General features: G+C 41.9%; 1 protein-coding gene across 1 annotated transcript; it reads left to right on the top strand.

Annotated features, from left to right (window-relative positions):
* Window positions 1-2,943: 2,943 nt before the first annotated feature.
* Window positions 2,944-4,694, top strand: LOC127308156 (premnaspirodiene oxygenase). The gene is made up of 2 exons (XM_051338925.2): window positions 2,944-3,913; window positions 4,006-4,694. The coding sequence occupies exons 1-2, from the start codon at window positions 3,032-3,034 to the stop codon at window positions 4,627-4,629; spliced, it is 1,506 nt and encodes a 501-aa protein (XP_051194885.1). The 5' UTR covers window positions 2,944-3,031; the 3' UTR covers window positions 4,630-4,694.
* The last annotated feature ends 14,853 nt before the right edge of the window (window positions 4,695-19,547 follow it).

Genomic DNA, 19,547 nt, shown 5'->3' on the forward strand with positions numbered 1-19,547 from the left:
TTATCCATTGGCATCCTTTAGTAATGCCCCTTTTCTAAATTTGTTGCCCGTGTTGTTGTTTTCATATACTCCTACATGTTTCTTCAGCACTAACACTGAATTCTGATGAAGAGCACCACTCTCGGCTGACTTTCCTTGTTTTGAGACCTGCTGTTTGTATTTGAACCCGATTGCTGTGTCTGAATGACACACTGTTTATTTGCTAAGTGTAGAATGGATTTCTGCTAAGCTGCGCACTCTCTGGCCTCTTTTTGCGGGCAAACCAGCATTTCTGCAAGCACGTGTTATATTGACTATAAATCCTCTTGTTCTCTTTTTCCTGTAGAGCTTCGTGTGCTTTGAATTATATCTGTTTATTCTGTCTAAATCAGACTGAACACTTGCTCAGCGCACAATGGTAGCTCACCTCTGGGGCCTTAGAGCAAGTACAATAGATCCTAATCAGCAGGCTATAAGCAGTACTATATTAGTAAAATCTTAGGTGCAGGAGAGAGAAGAGAGGAGAGAGAGGAGAGCGGGCTCTTCCCTTACCGCCCGGCTATAGCGCAATTAACGAGAAGCTGCAGCCGGCTAATAGCCTGCTGTGAGCGCTTTGAGCTGGCTCTGGTATGACCTGCAGTCTTGCATGTACCGCATGCGCATGCAATGCATTAATTATTAAATATTCAATAGAGCTTGCTTAGGAGCCAGATTATTGTACTCATGCTTACTCTAGGAAGGCTCTAAGTGACTTGGCATGAATTTATCGCCCACAACGAGCTACGTTATTGCCCTTGCTCTTATTGAGGATTCGAGAGTGTATTTAATGTTCCCCGCATAAAAAAAGAGTGTAGTTAATGTAATGCTTCCACCCCATATCCCCATTTTGATGTTTTGGAAATGGTTAATTGATTGTAGCTTCTTGTCTCCTAACCACATGCTGCGTCATTTTTCATTCAAAGATAGAGTGTGTACCTCAGGAATCATGATATGCTTTGTCACGCAAATTTGCACACACATATTTTTCTGAATGCTCTCTGTCTAAGCAAATTTGCACACACATATCTGGAGAAAGCAAATGAAAAAAAAAACAAGAAATTTAACCTAATCTCTGTGATGTTCCTTGTTACATCGGTGTTTTAGAGTGAAATACTGAATTCCTGATTGATTATGTATGACTGATATGTCTATGTATGGATTGTCTTCTTTTTCTGCGGCAACTGCATCTTCGTTGACTGCATCTTAAGATTTCAGGTCCATTTTTCATATTTCCGCAATTATTATGCTTTCTTTATATTTTGGCGTCCTTTCATAATGCCCTGTCTAAAATTCCATTGCCTGTGTACATGTTTCTTCAGCATTAACACTGAATTCTGATGAGAACAGTAGAACACCACTCTTAGCTGACTTTCCTTGTTTTGAGACCTGCCGTTGTCTCTGAAGGACACTATATATATTTACTGAGTGTAGAATGGCTTTCTGCTAAGCTGCGCACTCTCTGTCCTATTTTTTGGGGGACAAATCAGCATTTCTGCAAGCACGTGTTATATTGACTGTAAATCCTCTTGTCTCATTTTTCCTGAGTTTCGTGTGCTTTGAATTACATCCATTTATTGGCTTTGTAGTAGCACCCTCTTATTCTATCGGGACAAATAAGCATTTGTGCAAGCACGCTATGGGACCTCTACCTTCTCTTTTTTTGAGACCTGCTGTTTTTATTTGTGCCGGATTTGATTGCTTAGCTCACTGATTTGTTACCCTGTCTGTTCCCTGTTCCCCTAGAGTTTAGCTCATCTCTGCTGCATCCCTGAGGGGAGTATTACTTAATGTATTTTTTTCACCACTTCGCCAGATGCTAATGTTTTTGAAATGGTAAAGTGATTGCAACAATCATCCTCTGATAATCCATAGGGAGTATATTTTTTTCTACTATTCAATTAGTGTCAATGTGCTTATTTTCAATGCTTTCTTTACCTAATGACATCCTTTGTTATGATCCATCCCATCAAATGCCTTGAGCATGTTGGCATTTTCATACACATGTTTCCTCAGCATTAACACTGAGTTATGATGAAAACAGTAGAACACCATTGTCACTTGACTCCCTTGTTTTGGGACCTGCCGTTTTTTACTTAAACCTGAATAATGTGTGTCACTGTGTGAGTTTCACATTGGAAACTTGCCAAGTGTAGAAATCCTGAGGAGTTTCTGCAAGCGCATGCTACATTGACTATAAATTATCTTTGTTTTTCTGGTAAGTAATTCGTGTACATTGAATTTTATCCAGCTACTGTCTCTGAGCAAAGAAATTTTTTTAGAACACTGAATAACAAACCGAAGGCTTGCTGAAGCGTACAATGCCCTACAGTAAGAACTCTCTGGCCTGTTTTTTGGGTACAAATCAGCATCTCAGGAGGCGCCTGTTACCGGACTAATAAATTGCTTGTTTTAGGACATGTTCTTATCTACACCTGATTTGTCAGAGCTTAGCTCACTGGCTTCGTAGTCCTACTGTAGTAGAGTATGTCTGAATCTGTTTGTGCCCTGTTTTTGTAAAGGTCATCGCATCTCTGCTGCATCATTGAGGGGATGGAGAGTGTACTATAAATGAAAATTTTCACCATTTAGCCCCAACGTTAATGTCTTTTTTTGACAGTTCTTGTTAATGTCTTTGGAAATCGTGAAGTGATTGCAACAAATCATCCTTTGATAAAGAACATGCAGGGCAACTTTTTTTTCTTTCAGAAAGAGGGATTGTACTTCATGAATCATGGTATGTTTCTCTGCCCTCCGTTTTTTTTGAATGTTCTCTTCCCGACAGCCTGAGGCGAATTTGCTAACGGATCGCGGGCGGTGGAAAACCAAGTCATTTGACTCTCCACAAAACAATGATTTCGAGGCTGCTACGCCTACAATAATGATAGCTGAGCTTGACCATTTGACTTTCTTAGTACTACTCCGTAGTACTTCAGAAAAGCATTTTCAGGAAAAGAAAAGTCGCAGCATAAGCATTCCTACGAACAAGTCTCGCAAGACCCCGATCCAAGCTGCCATGGCCGCCGTGCTCCCGCTCTGCCTTCTTCTCGTGCTTCTCCTCGCCATCCCGCTCCTCTTCCTCAAGACCAGGCGCCCGCCGCCTGCCGTGCGGCTCCCTCCGGGGCCGTGGGCGCTGCCGGTCATCGGCCACCTGCACCACCTGGCGGGCGCGCTCCCGCACCGCGCGCTGCGCGACCTGGCGCGGCGCCACGGCCCGCTCATGATGCTCCGCCTCGGCGAGCTCGACGCCGTGGTGGCGTCGTCCCCGGACGCCGCGCGCGAGATCATGAAGACCCACGGCGCCTCCTTCGCGTCCAGGCCTTTGACCTGCATCCAGCAGATGGCGTACGGCGACGACGAGGGCCTCATCTTCGCGCCCTACGGCGAGGCGTGGCGGCAGCTCCGCAAGATATGCACCGTGGAGCTCCTCAGCTCCCGCCGCGTGCAGTCCTTCAGCCCCGTCCGCGAGGAGGAGCTCGGCCGCCTCCTCCGCTCCGTCGCGGCCTCCGCTAATTCGCCGGTGAACCTGACCGAGGGCATATCGGCCTACGTCGCGGACGCCACGGTGCGCGCCATCGTCGGCAGCCAGTTCAAGCAGCGGGAAGCGTACCTGAAGATGCTGCACGAGGGGCTCAAGATCGTGCCCGGGATGACCCTTCCCGACATTTTCCCCTCCTCGCGCCTCGTGCGGTTCTTCAGTAGCGTACCTGGCCGGATGTTGCGCCATAGCAAGGGGATGAAACAATTCATGGACGCCATAATCCAGGAGCACCAGGAGAGCAGAGTCTCCGGCGGCGACACAGAAGACAAAGACTTGCTCGACGTGCTCCTGAGGCTTCAAAAGGAAGCCAACTCTGAATATCCACTCACCACGGACAACATCAAAACCGTCATGCTGGTAACACGCCACTGCCTTTGACATTATCTCACCATGATTTGCGGAATTCCCTGTGACTGATTAGCTCCTCTGTTTCTTGGTTTCGTCATTAGGACATGTTTGGCGCCGGGAGCGAGACGGCGGCGACGACGCTGCAGTGGGCGATGGCGGAGCTGATACGGAACCCGAGGGTGATGCGGAAGGCGCAGGACGAGGTCCGGCAACACTTCGCCGGCCAGGGCAAGGTGACCGAGGCCGGCCTGGCGCACCTGCACTACCTGCGGGTCGTCGTCAAGGAGACGCTCAGGATGCGCCCCCCGGCGCCGCTGCTGCTGCCGCGCGTGTGCGGCAGCCCGTGCCAGGTGCTCGGGTTCGACGTGCCGGAGGGCGCCATGGTGATGGTGAACGCGTGGGCGATCGGCATGGACCCGGCGCACTGGGACGCGCCGGAGGAGTTCGCGCCGGAGCGGTTCGAGCGGAACGGGAGGGACTTCAAGGGGGCGGACTTCGAGTTCCTGCCGTTCGGCGCCGGGCGGCGGATCTGCCCCGGCATGGCGTTCGGGCTGGCGCACGTGGAGATCGCGCTCGCGGCGCTGCTGTTCCATTTCGACTGGGAGCTGCCGGGCGGGATGGCGGCCGGCGACCTGGACATGACGGAGCAGTTTGGTGTCACGACAAGTCTCCGGTCTGATCTCGTCGTCGTCGCCGTCCCTCGTGTCCCTGTGCCAACGGAGTAGCATACAGTCCATGCGACCATGCTTCTGGGGTTGTGGTGCTTCTGGGATAAAATATCACGACTTCATTTGAGTGCGCAACTAGTTGTTGGGCCGTTGGCACACACAAAGCGCGCCACCGCACGGTCTCGCTTTCGTTTCAAGCCAGTCGTATAAAATGTTTAAGGACGTGGCTAGCCAGCATCCGGTGCTGGTTGGTCCGGCCCAGCATCCGAGTGCTGGCTGGTCCGGCCCAGCATCCGAGTGCTGGATGGCTTGGGCCAGCATCCGGTGCTAGTTTGGCTTCATGGGCACCCGTTTGTCGATCAGACAACAACACGTCCAGACCAAGAACACGTCCGGACAAACAGCAAAAAGTACAAGACAAAAAGCAACCCAAGTCAAAAAAGATGGCAAAAAGAAAGGAGGACCAATCCTATATCTGTACCACCCTCCAACGGGTCCAGACCACACAAAATTCGACCCCAGACAGAAGAACTCGTCCAGACCAAGAAACTAGCTTTGCTCCTGCCCTAACTTCTTCTTCCTCCTCCAGATCTACTTCTTCCTCCTCCAGATCTTCTACAAAGAACTCCCATGGATCCAAAATAGTTCAGAGCAACTGCACATCAGCTAAAAGAACACCTCTCAGCAGAAAGGTAATCCCTAATCTCCTCCTTGTCTATTTTCAGCAACATGAACACCTCTCTCCCAGATCTCCAGATCTCCTTGTCTATTTTCAGCAGCAGAAAAACTTACTTGTATATATGATGAACAACAGCAGATACATGGTCAAAAACACAAAAATCAACAGCAGATATATGTTTGTGTTGTTGTATTCTGTACTAAAAGATCTAGCTTTTCATGGTCATCTGCACAGATATGGCTAGGAAAAGATCTAGCTTTTCATGGACATCTGCACAGATATGGCTAGGAAAACATCTGCACAGATATTTTTTCATGAAAATCTGTAGATATGGTTTGGAAAACCAAGATCAAACATACAAAACTTGACTTTTTCTGTTCTACCCAACAAATTGCAGACATCATAGCTGGTTTCATGAAAGTTGGTTTCTGTTCTACCCAACAAAATGTGGTATTTCCATGAACACTTGCAGATATAACCTAGTTTTACTTTTCCATTATATCTCTAGGCTGATATCAAACTACAGAAGCAACATGCTGGGATACTTTTTACCCCAAAACTAGGTTGATTTAAAAACAGATTAACTTTGACACAAGTAATGGGAGAGAGAAAAAGCATACATGTGGCACAGATATAACTATAGTTTTCATTTGCGTAGTAACATCATAGTATAAACAAGATACTAGACATCATAGTAGATAGTATGGTTTGGAGAAAAAAAGAAGGACAAAAGGTAGGCAAAAACACCAGTTCTTGGTCAGACCAAAAAAATAAAACTGCCAACTAGTAGTGGTCATTCGGAAAACAACACATAAACCAACTAGATGTGTTTTTGTTTTCTCCCGAAACATAAAAGACGTAGCGATACAGCTGCAGAATGATTTTCCCTTTCTGCCATTTGATATGCTGATGCCTCTTTGCCACTACTTGATCATTTTGATTAAAACCTGCATAGTTAAAATGCAAAAATGAACTTGTCAATTTGGAAAAGTAAACAGATAAAAAAAAGGCAACTTTAAAAAATGAAAATCAGTATGTTTAGGTAGTTCCAGGATTTTGTATATAAGCTGCTTCTGGCATTGAAAACATGATAGGCCCGACATAACATGAGAAACCGAAACATGCTATGTTTGGAGTAGTTGTTCATTTAGTTGCTTTGGTTCAAAAAAACTAACGAGCTTTTCCACGTTAACAGATGTCAGGAATCGATCTGAATGCCAGTCCAACAGAAGATGATGACATTGACATGGATCCTCCTTTTTGCACTCAAGCTCCGCCACCTGAGATGGTTGAAGAATCTCCAGACCCAATAGGCAGCGAGCAGGAAGTTGGTGGTGGTTCAAATGACCACAGTAATAGAGGCCCGCATAACAATTCAGCTTCACACAATGTTGGGAATAACAGCATCCCGACTACTACAATGCCTACAGAATCTACCACTTATCCAGAGTTCGAAGATGGTGAAGATGACATAGCTGGCATGCATGAAGTTCTTTCCACCCCAACAGAACCATTTATTGGTATGCGGTTTGATACCGTTGAAGCAGCAAGAGTACATTATAATGCTTATGCAGCGAAGTTGGGTTTCTCAGTTAAGTCTCACACATCCCAAAGGAACAGACATACAGGCACACTGGAGAAGCAGCAGTTTGTATGCAACAAATTCCGCAAACCTAAAACAGATGAAGAGTTGCAGAGGGAAAGGATGAACATTATTGAAGAAGTGAGCCCAGTACAGATGGATGAAGAAAATTCAGAAGGACATGATGAAGATGACAAAGCTGGACCATCAAAAAGAAGTTCTAGTAGATTAGCGGTTAAGCGCAAGAGAGAAACTATCAAGCAGACGAGTTGTCGTGCTAGAATGTTTGTGAAGCTAATAAACAACAAGTGGGAGGTGACCTATTTTATTGCAGAGCATAACCACGCCATGGTTGACAAGCCATCCCTCACAAAATACTTGAGATCACACAGGGGTATTCCACCAGATGAGAGAGAGTTCCTAAGATGCCTACACAATTGCAATTTGCAAACAGGTTTGACCATAAACCAAACCATTTTTTTTCTTTTTCCCATTTCATGTTTCTAAAAAGTAGTCAGCATTTTGGAAGAATTGTTTTAAAGTAGTAGGAATGCACGTCTTGGAAAAATATAAACTGCAAAACAGTATGTATGTTCGCACCTAACTTGTGTTCTTTAGTCAACCAACTTGGTTTAGCAAATTTGCTTAAGTTGCTTTTACTGAATTTGCTTAAGGTAGTGAAAACACCCCTTGTACACATCAACTGGTGGTTCCAACTTTGTTGATTCAATAAAGCAACTTAACAAAAAGTGGGTATACAACTTAACAAACACTTGTGTTCTTTAGTCACCCAACTTCGTTTAGCAAATTTGCTTAAGTTGGTTTACTGAATTTGCTTAAGGTAGTGAAAACACCAGTTGCACACATCAACTGGTGTTTCCAACTTTGTTGATTTCAGTAAAGCAACTTAACAAATAGTGTGTATACAACTTAACAACACTTGTGTTCTTTAGTCAACGAACTTGGATTAGCAAATGCCGCAACTTAACAACACTTGTGTTCTTTAGTCAACCAAGTTGGATTAGCAAATTTTCTTAAGTTGCTTTACTGAATCAACAAAGTTGGATTAACAGACTTGGGTTACCAAAAAAAAACATGCTTAGGATCCAACTTAGTTATCTTTAGGCGAACCAACTTAGTTATCCAACTTAGTTCACTACTTGAGCATCTTTATGACATAAGTTTAGGAAAAATGTAAGTAAAAAAAAGTGTGCAACTAATTGCTTCACAAGTGTTCAAATTAGTAAGAAGTGTGTACAGTAGCAGGATGCAAATTTTTGTTGGGTTTGGTTTATATGAGTTTTGCTAGTTAAAAGCACGCTGATGGAGCAAAAAATTTAGGTATAGAAGATTAAAAAATGAAGCAAGTTAGCCTGCACTGGGATACTACCTTGGATAAAAAATGAGTTTGCAAAAACATACCTTACCAGTGGTTGCAAAATGTCTGCCTTCCATTTTTATGAATCTTTTTTTGAAAAAAGTGACCTGAAAAAAATAAGAGTGTAGAATTAGTTGCATGGCAGATGTAGAAACAGTATGTATTGCCTAAAAACACAAAAGTAGATTCCCCTATTGCTATTAAAGAAGGTTTGTTACATGTATCATAGGTTAACTGCTTTATTTTTCATTTGCAAAAAAAAAAATGGCAGGGCGCATGATGGAGATTATGTCTGAATTTTATGGTGAGGATGCTTTTGTCCCACATGGCCCTAAAACGATATTAAACTTGAGGTCAGAATTCAGGAGTGAGAACAAGGAATATGACATAAGTGAGACACTTGACTATTTCAAGGACTTGAAGCAGAAAGACCCAGATTTCTTCTATGATTTCTCGTTGGACGATGAGAGCAGAGTTGAACACATATTCTGGGTCGACAGTGTTGCGAGGAAAGCTTATGAAGAATCCTATCATGATTGCGTGTCTTTTGACACAACCTTCTTGACAAATCGCTTTAGCATGCCTTTTGCCCCCTTCGTTGGGATAAACAGACATGGACAGTCATTCATGCTGGGTTGTGGTTTGATTCGAGATGAGAAACAAGAAAGTTTTGAGTGGCTTTTCCGCACTTTCCTTAAAGCAATGCATGGCAGGCAACCGTCGAACATAATCACAGATCAGGACTGGGCTATGAGGTCTGCGATACAAGCTATTTTCCCAGAAACCTGGCATCGAAACTGCCGCTGGCATATAATGAAGAAAGCTAATGAGAAACTTGGTTCTTTCTTAGGAAGGCGTCCAGGTTTGGCTGAAGAATTCAACTCATGTGTTGATGAGAGTTGGACTGTAGAAGAGTTTGAAGCCCGTTGGCAAGAAATGGTTCTGAAGTGGGAATTGGCAGGAAATGAAACATTTGCTTGGTTAAAGAAAAATGCCCACACATGGGTTCCATGTTACTTCAAAGATCGCTTCTTCCCCTTCTTGCAGTCAACTCAGAGAAGTGAGGGCTTCAACGCTGTGCTGAAGCGTTATATTCATCCTCACAACTCAATTAAGCATTTTGTGAAGCAATATGAGAAGATTCAGCGGAAAATTTTAGGAGTTGAGGGGAACAATGACTACAGGACAGAACAGCTTGAGGTAGTGCCACAAACCACTTTCCCGATTGAGAAGCATGCGCTTTCAGTTTATACAAGGGATATCTACCACAGATTCAAAGTTGAGTTTGAACTCATTGGTAGGTACAATGTACAGGTTCTTGCACCAAACATGTACTACTTGGTTCCTAACAATGAGAGGTGCTACCCATACGGGGAAAGAAGCTACATGGTAAATGCAAGTGGTGAAAACAGCTACAACTGTGACTGCTGCAAGTTTCAGCGCGACGGTTTGCTTTGCTGTCACGTCTTAAAGGTGTTCACACACATAGGCATTGATAGAATACCAGAGAGGTACATCACAAGGAGGTGGACTCAACTTGCAGTTGAAAGTGTCACAATGCCTACTGGTCCTGCGTTGGATGAGTTGATGCCGGAACAGTCGCGACAGAAGTTGCGTTATGCAAATTTATGTACATCATTTGTACAGGTTGCTAAACTGGGCAGTGAAACTGAACAAGCAGAAGCTATTGCTCGCAGACACATTAGGGAGATGAAGGCTGAGTTTGTGCAATTGAAGAAAGTACGGAGGAAAATGGCTAAAAGCAATACATCTACAAATGCAGCACATCCAACAGTACCTACTTCTGCGCATCAGCATACAATAGATCCTAATGCCCCGCAACATACACCTAGAGCTAATGCACATCAGCATACAGCTAGTCGTAATGCCCCGCAACCTACACCTAGACCTAATGCACATCAGCAAACAGCAGATCGTAGTGGACCACAACCTACATCAAGTTCTAATGCTCAGCAGGATACATCGGTTCCCCATGCCCAGCAGCAAGCAGCAGCTCCCAATGTGAAGCACGCACGACCTTCGGCTCCTACTGCTCATAAAGCAAGTTCTAATGTGCAGCAGGAGACATTGGTCCCTCCTGTCTATCAGCAACCAGCAGCTTCTAATGCGAAGCGTGCAGCAACTTCAGCTCCCACTACTCGTCAAGCAAGAAATGCATCTTCTTTGCCAAAAATTAGTACCAGTAAACGAGCAAAAGCTACTGGTAGGAACTGGTTTGACACTTCAGCTCCTACGGGACAGCAGACACAACCAACGGAAACCAGCCAGCAAATCCCTGTGGAACAAACTCATGCATCGCCTCAAGGTGTCCATGTGGGTCCTTCCCCGAGTACAAAGTTCTCAGGTAAACAGACAGAACATACGTCCTCTTTGCCGCAATCTGCTGCCCCCCTTGCACCTCAACATCAAGGTAGTGCGAACAAGCAAGCGTCAGTGCAAGGGGCATCTTCGGAACAACCATCTGGTGGTGTTGCGCCAAGAGATGAACCTTTCGTTATTCTCAATCCTCCTAGATCTAGTACTAAAGGGTGCAAGAAAAGTCGAATACCATCAGGTATTGAGTTGCAGCAAAAAAAAAAGAGTTTGTGCGGTGTGTGTGGTCAGCCTGGTCATAACACTGCGACGTGTACTGCTGCGTTGGGCAATAAGGACAGACAACCATGAAAGCCATGGAAGGCATGAAAATCCATGAAAAAGAAGATCTAGAGAAATGAATTCATGATGTGTTGTCGTCAATATATTGTAATTTGCTTTTTATTTTATATAAGTATGAACATAAATTTGTTGCTGGAGCAAATTACATGGATGTCTGGGTGGGAAACTGGAAAAAGCTGTACTAGATACAGTGCTAGCTTTAATCCAGCAACTTTACCTCATTTCTTCTTCATTATAATTGCTTTCCATTTCACAGTATTCTTGACAGATGTAACCCATGTATGTGTCATCTTCTTCCTTATGATTGGGATATGAGAGGCTGAGTAGTTTGGCAACTTCCTGCCATTCCAATGTTCTGCATTAAACAAGGTGCAGATGCCACACTCCGTGCTGCAGTGGGTGTAAGAACCAAGTTAGGCTTGAATGAGGAAACAACTTGGACAAGTGGGGTAATCAACTAAACATGAATGGAGGAAACAACTTGCACATGTTCGTAAAAACCAAGTTAGTTTGAATGGATAAACAAATTACCCAAAAAACTATACATGTGTTGAAAAGCAAAATTATTTTGAGTGTAGGAACAAAAGTTAGTACATTTGTAGGAAACAAAAAAAAGTCAGTACATCTGTACAAAACTTACTACATATTTGAAATAAACAAGGTCAAGTAGACATAACATTTTCTTCTAAACTCACTTGGTCCCTTGCTTTGGTGGCTTTATGTCTTCGGGACCTTCAAACCTACTGATCTTAACTGGCGAATTTGCATAATACTGGTCCCACAATGTGTGAAGCGCTAACATAATGTCCTCGCCATTTTGAGCTATTTTTTTATCAGACAAAGATCTAATGGAATCGAGCACCTCAAATCTCCTATCTCTAATGTTGATGACGAATAACCAATAGTGGTTCACTGGTTCATCTGCCTCAGGTGCCAAGTCTTCAATTACTGGCAACATCACCTACATTTTATTTTATAGAGAAAAATAAAATTAGTGATTTTATCTATATTTGAAAACCACATATTTAATGTAAAAATTAAAAGATGCAAACCTTAATGATGGTGCTGAAAAAAAAGCTCAAGTAGAATAATAATAGACAATTAAGGCATGTAGTCAGTAACAAACTGAAGTTGTCTTGAGTAACCAATTTAGCCATGTTTTCAAACCAACTTGACCATGTTTGAAAACCAACTAACATGCATTAAAGTAACCAACTTATACCAACTTAAACGGGAAAAACAAACTTTGTTGATTTCCACTACCCAACTTAGATATGTTTAACGTTGTAACTTAATGCAAATCAGTGTGCAAACTAAAAAAAGATGATAGTGCTGGAATTTTTGTAAAAAAATAAATTTAAGTGTGGAAAAATAGAAGCATTAAGTTTGATTTAAAAGAAGCAACCAACTAAACTATGTTAATACAACTTGAGCATGTTTGCTAATTCAAGTTTGTTGATTCAGTGATTCAACTTGAACATGTTTGCTATCCAAAAGTTTGTTGTTTCAGTAATGTAACTTAGGCATGTCTGCTAATCCAAGTTAGTTGGCTAAGGAACAAAAGTTAGGCCAGGAAAACTCGCAGTGGTCTTATCTATATTTGAAAACCACATATTTAATGTAAAAAATAAAAAGGTGCAAAACTTAATGATGGTGCTGAAAAAAATAGCTAAAGTAGCAGAATAATAGAAAGTTAAGGCATGTTTTCAGTAACCAACTTAAGTTGTTTTCAGTAACCAATTTAACCATGTTTTCAAACCAACTTGGCCATGTTTGAAAAACCAACTTAGATGCATTAAAGTGCCCCACTTATACCAACTTAAATGGGAAAGTTGATTAAATTAGAAAACCAGCTTTATAAAAAAAATCAAGTATAATCACTTACAGAATCTTTCCTGTCCAGGTGGGCAGTAGCCTTGTTGAAGTGTTTTTTCAACTCCTTCTCATTCCTTTTCAAATCTTTGAGTAGATGCTGCATATAGTGAAAAAAAGCATGTAATTATGAAAAAATACACATGACGCGGGGAGGAAAAGGCCACAAAAAAAACAATGGTACAACAGGTATAGTAGACTAAAAAAGGAAAAACAATGGATTCATACCGTAACCCTCAAAGGCATAACAATCTTCTTCACATTCTTGTCTTTTCTCAACATGATGGACTCGATTCCAAGTTCCATTACAGTATTGCTCACTACACCACAAGGCATCATTGAGTTGGCAAGCTCTTTCAGTGATACGAAAAACCTTTCATAGTTGACAATTATTGGAGAATTGTCACTTTCCTTGCCCCTCGTAGATCTCCGCCCATGGGCAATCACTGCATTGTACAACTCTTTAACCTCTGCTGAGCATGTGAAGAGGCTTTTATCTTCATACGTGATGTATGGTGATAACTGACAAATAGCCTGCCTAATTAGTCTGCGTCGCTTCTCTTCTGGCCTCTCAGCTGCTGTTGTGCTTCCCTCTACTTGAGAACTGGATGCAATGTTGTTTACTGTACCCACAGGAGTTTTGAGCCCACTGCTAGTAAGGACAATGCTGTTGTCAGTAGTTCGTTGCTCCTCACTGTACTTCTTCTCCTTTTCAACCTTATCAACAACTTCACAAGCTTCTTTCCAGGTTTCTTCATCCCACTCATTTACTTCGCTGCCAAATCGTTCTGCATCCAAGTCAACTGGTGTTATAACACATGAGTATCTGGGGTTTGACTCAAATTTTGCAGGGCTATCAAAACCAAGATCGAAACTCGGAGCATCTGGTGCTCTGGCCAACATAGCACGTTTCTTTGTGACCTCATCCAGATTTTGAATCTTTGGTTCAGGAGGTGGACAGCTTTCACGTGTAGGACATGTAGCTTCTCTGTTTGCTGGAATCCCCTGCGGAAGTGGTGCATGTTTCTGTGGTGCTTGAATTACTTTAGTTGTCGACACTCGAGAACGAGGCATGACTTGCGGGATTTGCTGATGTTCAGTTCCTCTTGTAGATGCGGGCTGAAGATGTTTTGCTTGTGGCACTGCAAAAAAAAGAGAATGGGGGAAAAAATTAGAACCAACTAAGGCATGGTGCTAGCGACTAAAGACATGATGGTAGCAACTTTGTTGGTTGCAGTAACAAACTTAACAATGTTTTCTGAAAAGCCAACTAAATGATGATGCTGAAGAATAGCTTTGCTAGCAATTGAAGACAACTAAGGCATGCTACTAGAGAAAGTAACTAAAATGATTTTAGTAACCAATTAAGCCATGCTGGTTGGATGATAATAATTGGAAATCATTATACAAAGTTAAATGAGAATACAACTTTGGTTACTTCCACTACCCAACTTAGCTATATTGAACGTCATAACTTAATGCAAATCAGTGTGCAACTAAAAAAAGGATGATAATGCTTGAATTGTCTTAAATAACATTAAGTGAAAAAATAAAAAGCATTAAGTTTGATTAATGAAAACCAACTAGATGTCCAACAAAGGACCCTATAAAAAACAACTATGCAACTTATTTTTGCAACTTATTTTTGCTTTGGGAAAACCCAAAAACCAAGGCAGTACATTTTAATAAGGAAAAAATCGAACCATGGGTGAGTTATGTGTTGAGGCAAGTGAAGCATTGTTGTGTTGCAAAAGAAAAAAATAGGAAAAAGTATGCTAGTAGAGTTATGTGTTACTGATAAAACTTACTTGGCGGCACTGCACAGTGAGGCGCGACTTGGGGATTTTGCTGATGTCTGATAGCAACTGAAGATGCAGGTTGCTGCTGATTTGGTTTTGGTGGGATTACAGTAGGCATTTTAAGCTTGGCAGCGCCACGTGTTTCAACATTTGCCTGAACACTGTAATTAGGACCTACAGTGACATGGTTGTTTTGCATTGGCAAATTGCTTGTTCCTTCTGGGATATTTGAGCTCACTTTTGGTAATGCTGGTTCGGTTTGTAATGTGACTGGGATTGTCGACTTCGCAGTATCATTATCTGATAACCTGCTTCTCTTTTGGTTCTGAAATGGACGTTCACGATGTACCACCTGCTTTTGTTTGAAGCTCTTTTGTTTCTGGTCTTCACCTTGTATACCCAATCTATGCATATTAAAACACTCTGCAGTGAGCTTCTGTATTGCCTCGTCACTGCCAAAGGTAGTAAGTGGTTGGTCGCTTTCCAGAGATGAGTGCTTATGCTTCTGTATCACACTCATGAACACTTCCTTTGCATGCAAACGGGAATCATTGTCGACAATTACAGGGGGTTCTATGTAAGGAAGGTCAATTCCTCTTCTTATCTCTGAGCCAACCAACTCTCGTAGTTCAGACAATGGACTCCAATCTGAATCATTTGGTGCATCATCTTTGTCATGCTCCTGATCTGTGTGCAACTGTACTAACTGTTCTTCCACAGCCTTCCTTCTTGTTCTCTGAATCAAACCCTGAACTGACACATCATCGGAACTTGTTTCATTGCCAGAAGGAGTCTTCCTGAGATTGCTAGATGGTCCATCGTTTGATTTCTGAGGAGTTAGCCTAGCAGATCTTCTTGGTAGCGGTTGCAAGTAGTCAGCTTGGTGTTTAGTTTGTTCATCTTCCCCTGATCCTGTAGTTTTCTGTTTGTCATTTCTCTCATTTGCATCATCTTCGACACCCCTGTTGTTATCATCTACATTGTCGCAAGGCCTCTTCCTGAGGTTGCTAGATGGACCATCATGGGATTTCTTAGGTGTTAGCCTAGCAGATCTTCTTGGAGGTGGTTGAAAGTTGGATGCTGGGTCTTCGTGTCGTTCATCTTCCCTAGTACCTCCAGTCCTATGGTTGTCATTTCTGCCATCTGGGTCATCTTCATCTCCTCTGTTGTCATCGTCTTCATCTTCCCTGGTGTCATCATCTTCATCATCTTCGCCATCACTATCTTCTACAGATTCATGTTCTCCATTATTATCATCATCACCTTCGTCATCACCATCAACCTCATCATGAACAACTGCATCTTTCCGTTGCCTCTTCCTTCTACCTTCCTGTTCTTCATCCATTAAATTCGCAAACGATTCGACAAAGGTGCCAAGTCTGTTTGATATGTCTGTGCACAGCTCCCCCACAATTACAGCGATTTTTCGTTTCTTCTGCATATATAAGGCAACTTAGTAAAAAATGCACATGTACAAATTTGTTTTACTATGTAACCAGAATAGTACACAACTTAGGTGCAGTGGTAGAACAATTTATACGAGTTTGGATAACTATATTTTAGACCATGAATGCAACTTAATGATAGCTCATTTACAAACTTAACAAATGTGTGTATGCAGCTTAACAAACGGTTGGTATGCAACTTAAACATAGCTGATTTACAAAAAACTTAACCAGTGTGTGTATGAAGCTTAACAACAGTTGGTATGCAACTTAATATAATTGTATAAGGCAACTTAGTAAAAAATGCACATGTACAAACTTGGTTTACTATGTAACCAGAAATAGTACACAACTTAGGTGCAGTGGTAGGACAGTTTATACGAACAGTTGGTATGCAGTGGTAGAACAGTTGGTATGCAACTTAAAACATAGCTGATTTACAAAAACTTAACCAGTATGTGTATGCAGCTTAACTACAGTTGGTATGCAACTTAATATAATTGTATATAAAAATTTATTATGTGCAAAGATACAACTAAGCTTATATGTGGAACCATCAATACCGCCGACAAAAAAAATGATGCAACTTAAGGGACAAGGGTAGGCAACTTCACAAACCAAATGATGCGCTACTTCACAAAAATAAAATCTGGTAGCCAAAGTGAGTACTAACGGTAGGTAAGTTGGACATCAGAACATGCAAGTTCACTCGAGGCCATTCAATTATTTTCTGGTTAGGCACAAATGCATGCAACTTAAAAATATATTGGGTATGCAACTTTGTATACCTCGCTTGAGAATTTCCGTGGCAACTTTGAAGATACAAATTCTTCCGTCCTTGTCATTCCAACGAAAAGAGAATCTCTTAAGGTTGCACCAACTGTTTCTTTCAACTTTTCATGCAAACACAACAATGAAAAAAAGACAAAAAATCCATGTTAGTCAAAAAAACAGTATATGACAAGTTCACTGGTTCACTGGTTGAAAACACTTACTCTCAACTTCCCAAACTCGCCATTGCCTTTAGAGTCCTTGTGCATAACATTTTGTATGAGCCTATCGTTCCATGCTGCAGCCCGAATGGGGCACTCTTCATCAGTTGCGACGGGCTCATCAACAACCAATGAATCAAGGTAAAGGATCTGCAAAAAAACAGAGGAAAACATGATTTGGTTCAGGAAAAAGGGAGAATAGTTTGTATCGTGAAAACAATGTAGCATGGATCACAAAAAAATGATTTGGTTTTTCAAGTTTACCACTAGGTGATGCAGGCAACAGCACACGGATTTCTTCTTCACTCCCATCTTCTTTGCTTCAGCAATGATTTGATCAATTGCAAACTACGCAAAGTTTAACCGGCGGAACTGTTTGAGGTCAAATAAACTAGTGTAACATCTGGGACTTATAGTTGGACTCGTTGTAGGGCTAATGAAGCAGCTAATTACTCCAGCAAAATATGCACGGAGGAACTTCATATCTGCTACTCCCCCCATGTCTGAAATCATCTTGCACCAATCAACAAAATCTGGTGCTGAGCCACTTTCTATTCCATACTCTTCGTTCATGAACTTAATTGGATCAGTTTCCATTTCATAACAGACGGGCATTCCTTCATTCCGGATACCAAAAATCCTGGTGTAATCGGCCGATCATCGGAATGCTCCCCCTACCAGGAATGGCAAGCTCGCTTCTTATGGGATCGAAGCATGAAAGCACCCACATACTCAGGTCAACAGGCATTTCTTTAGCAACAACCTTTAACATTCCTCCCCAGCCCCATTCTTCAATGAGATCCTTTTGAGCTTGCACAAGAATCTTGTTAAGTTTAAACAACCTTGCAGGGGAAGCACGATTCCTTCCAAGCTGAACATAAAAAAAGGAAATGTTAGTTGAACCAAAAAAACCATTGAATTAGGGACCAAAAAAATATATGTACAGATTAAACAGAAAACTCCATATAAAAAAACAAAAACAAACCTTAAAGCGTCGGGCAGCTGCAGGCTTCGGTGCTGCATTTCTGGTTGGATTGACAATAGATTTCCTGGCTTCGAAAGCAATTGGTGGAGCTGCTGCTGCTGCTGAGCTACTTGTTTCTCGGACAACTCCAGAAACTTGTGGTAGCCGCAATCGGGACCGCCTATCATTATCCTTGTTCATGATTTCAGATTTGTTGACACTGTCGAACAAAGAAATTGCATTAAACAACTAAACCTATGCAACTATAATCAAACTATACAACAAAAAACAGCATCCAAACTTAAAATGTGGAGCTACACACAAATCAAAAACTAAAACCTGAGAAGTCTTGACATGTGATGTTAAGTTGCATAGACTAATTGTTAACTTGCATATCAACTATTGTTAAGTTGTATATTCACTAGAGTTAAGCTGCATCCATTGTCAAAAACAAATGAAAAAAGGGTGTAACAGACATAATTGCCTATTTTGGGCGGCATAGATGATTTCTCCACATCAACTATCCAAGTAGTAGTATTTCAGCTAGCACATTTATGGTGAGGATGCGCATTGTGAATTGTCAATAACTTGGTACCATTATTTTCTAGTATCGTTTCTGACTTATTTTTGATAAAAACAACTTAATTAAATCGTTAGACAACTTAATTAAACAACTTAATGGTGATCAGAAACTTATTGGTGCCATAGGATGTGCACTTGTTGACGATAGCATGCCTGGAACAAATATGAACAAGTGTGCCAGCAATGATCAATACAAATGTCATTCCAAAATGCAAAATGCAATTCGATAGTAAGCAATGATCAATGCAGTTGTTGGTGGAGCAAGGCAATTAGTTGGATTAATTAAGCAAACTTAGTGGTGCTCAGAAACCAACTTAAGCCAGTCTCAGAAGCCAACTTAAGCCAGATTTAAAAGCCAACTTAGTTACATTCGCAAAACTAACTAAACTATAAGATGAACACATAATATAACCCTACAAAAAATAGGTTGAAAAAGCCATCATAGTTAGATTCAGTAAAACAACTTAAACGTGTTCATGACCCACCTAAGCTAGAAGATGAAAGAAAAAATGTAAAATCTAGCGGGTGATGTAGACGAGTTCAGGATTAATGGAGGAAAAATTCATTACATGGCTCTCTGGATTCAATGTTCAGCCATGTTGTTAGCCACGACTCGATCATTAGACTAAAAATGTGAAAAGACGAAAATACAATACGAGATAAGTTCGAGCTGTTTCAGTATACAAAACTAAGCTGCATTTGGTGTAGGCTTTAGCAAACATGCCACTCTCGTACAGAGAGTGCAGTTCAACCGATATGCTGTGCAAATCAAAGTAGTACCCGCCCCCCCCCAGCTTCGACAGCGTAGACCTATAAAAACCAGGGACTACCACACATATATATCTGGTAGCAGTTACTAGGATTTTTGCAGCACTGCATCGAAACACTACTAGCACACGAACAGTAATTCGAGCAACAAAAATAGAACCCCAACTATGTAACCAAATTACTACAACCAGCACATAAAACACACACAGCAGCTTCCCAGGAAAAAATTCCAACGAAA

The sequence above is a fragment of the Lolium perenne genome, chromosome 6 (assembly GCF_019359855.2).
Source record: "Lolium perenne isolate Kyuss_39 chromosome 6, Kyuss_2.0, whole genome shotgun sequence".
NCBI classification, from domain to species: Eukaryota; Viridiplantae; Streptophyta; class Magnoliopsida; order Poales; family Poaceae; genus Lolium; species Lolium perenne.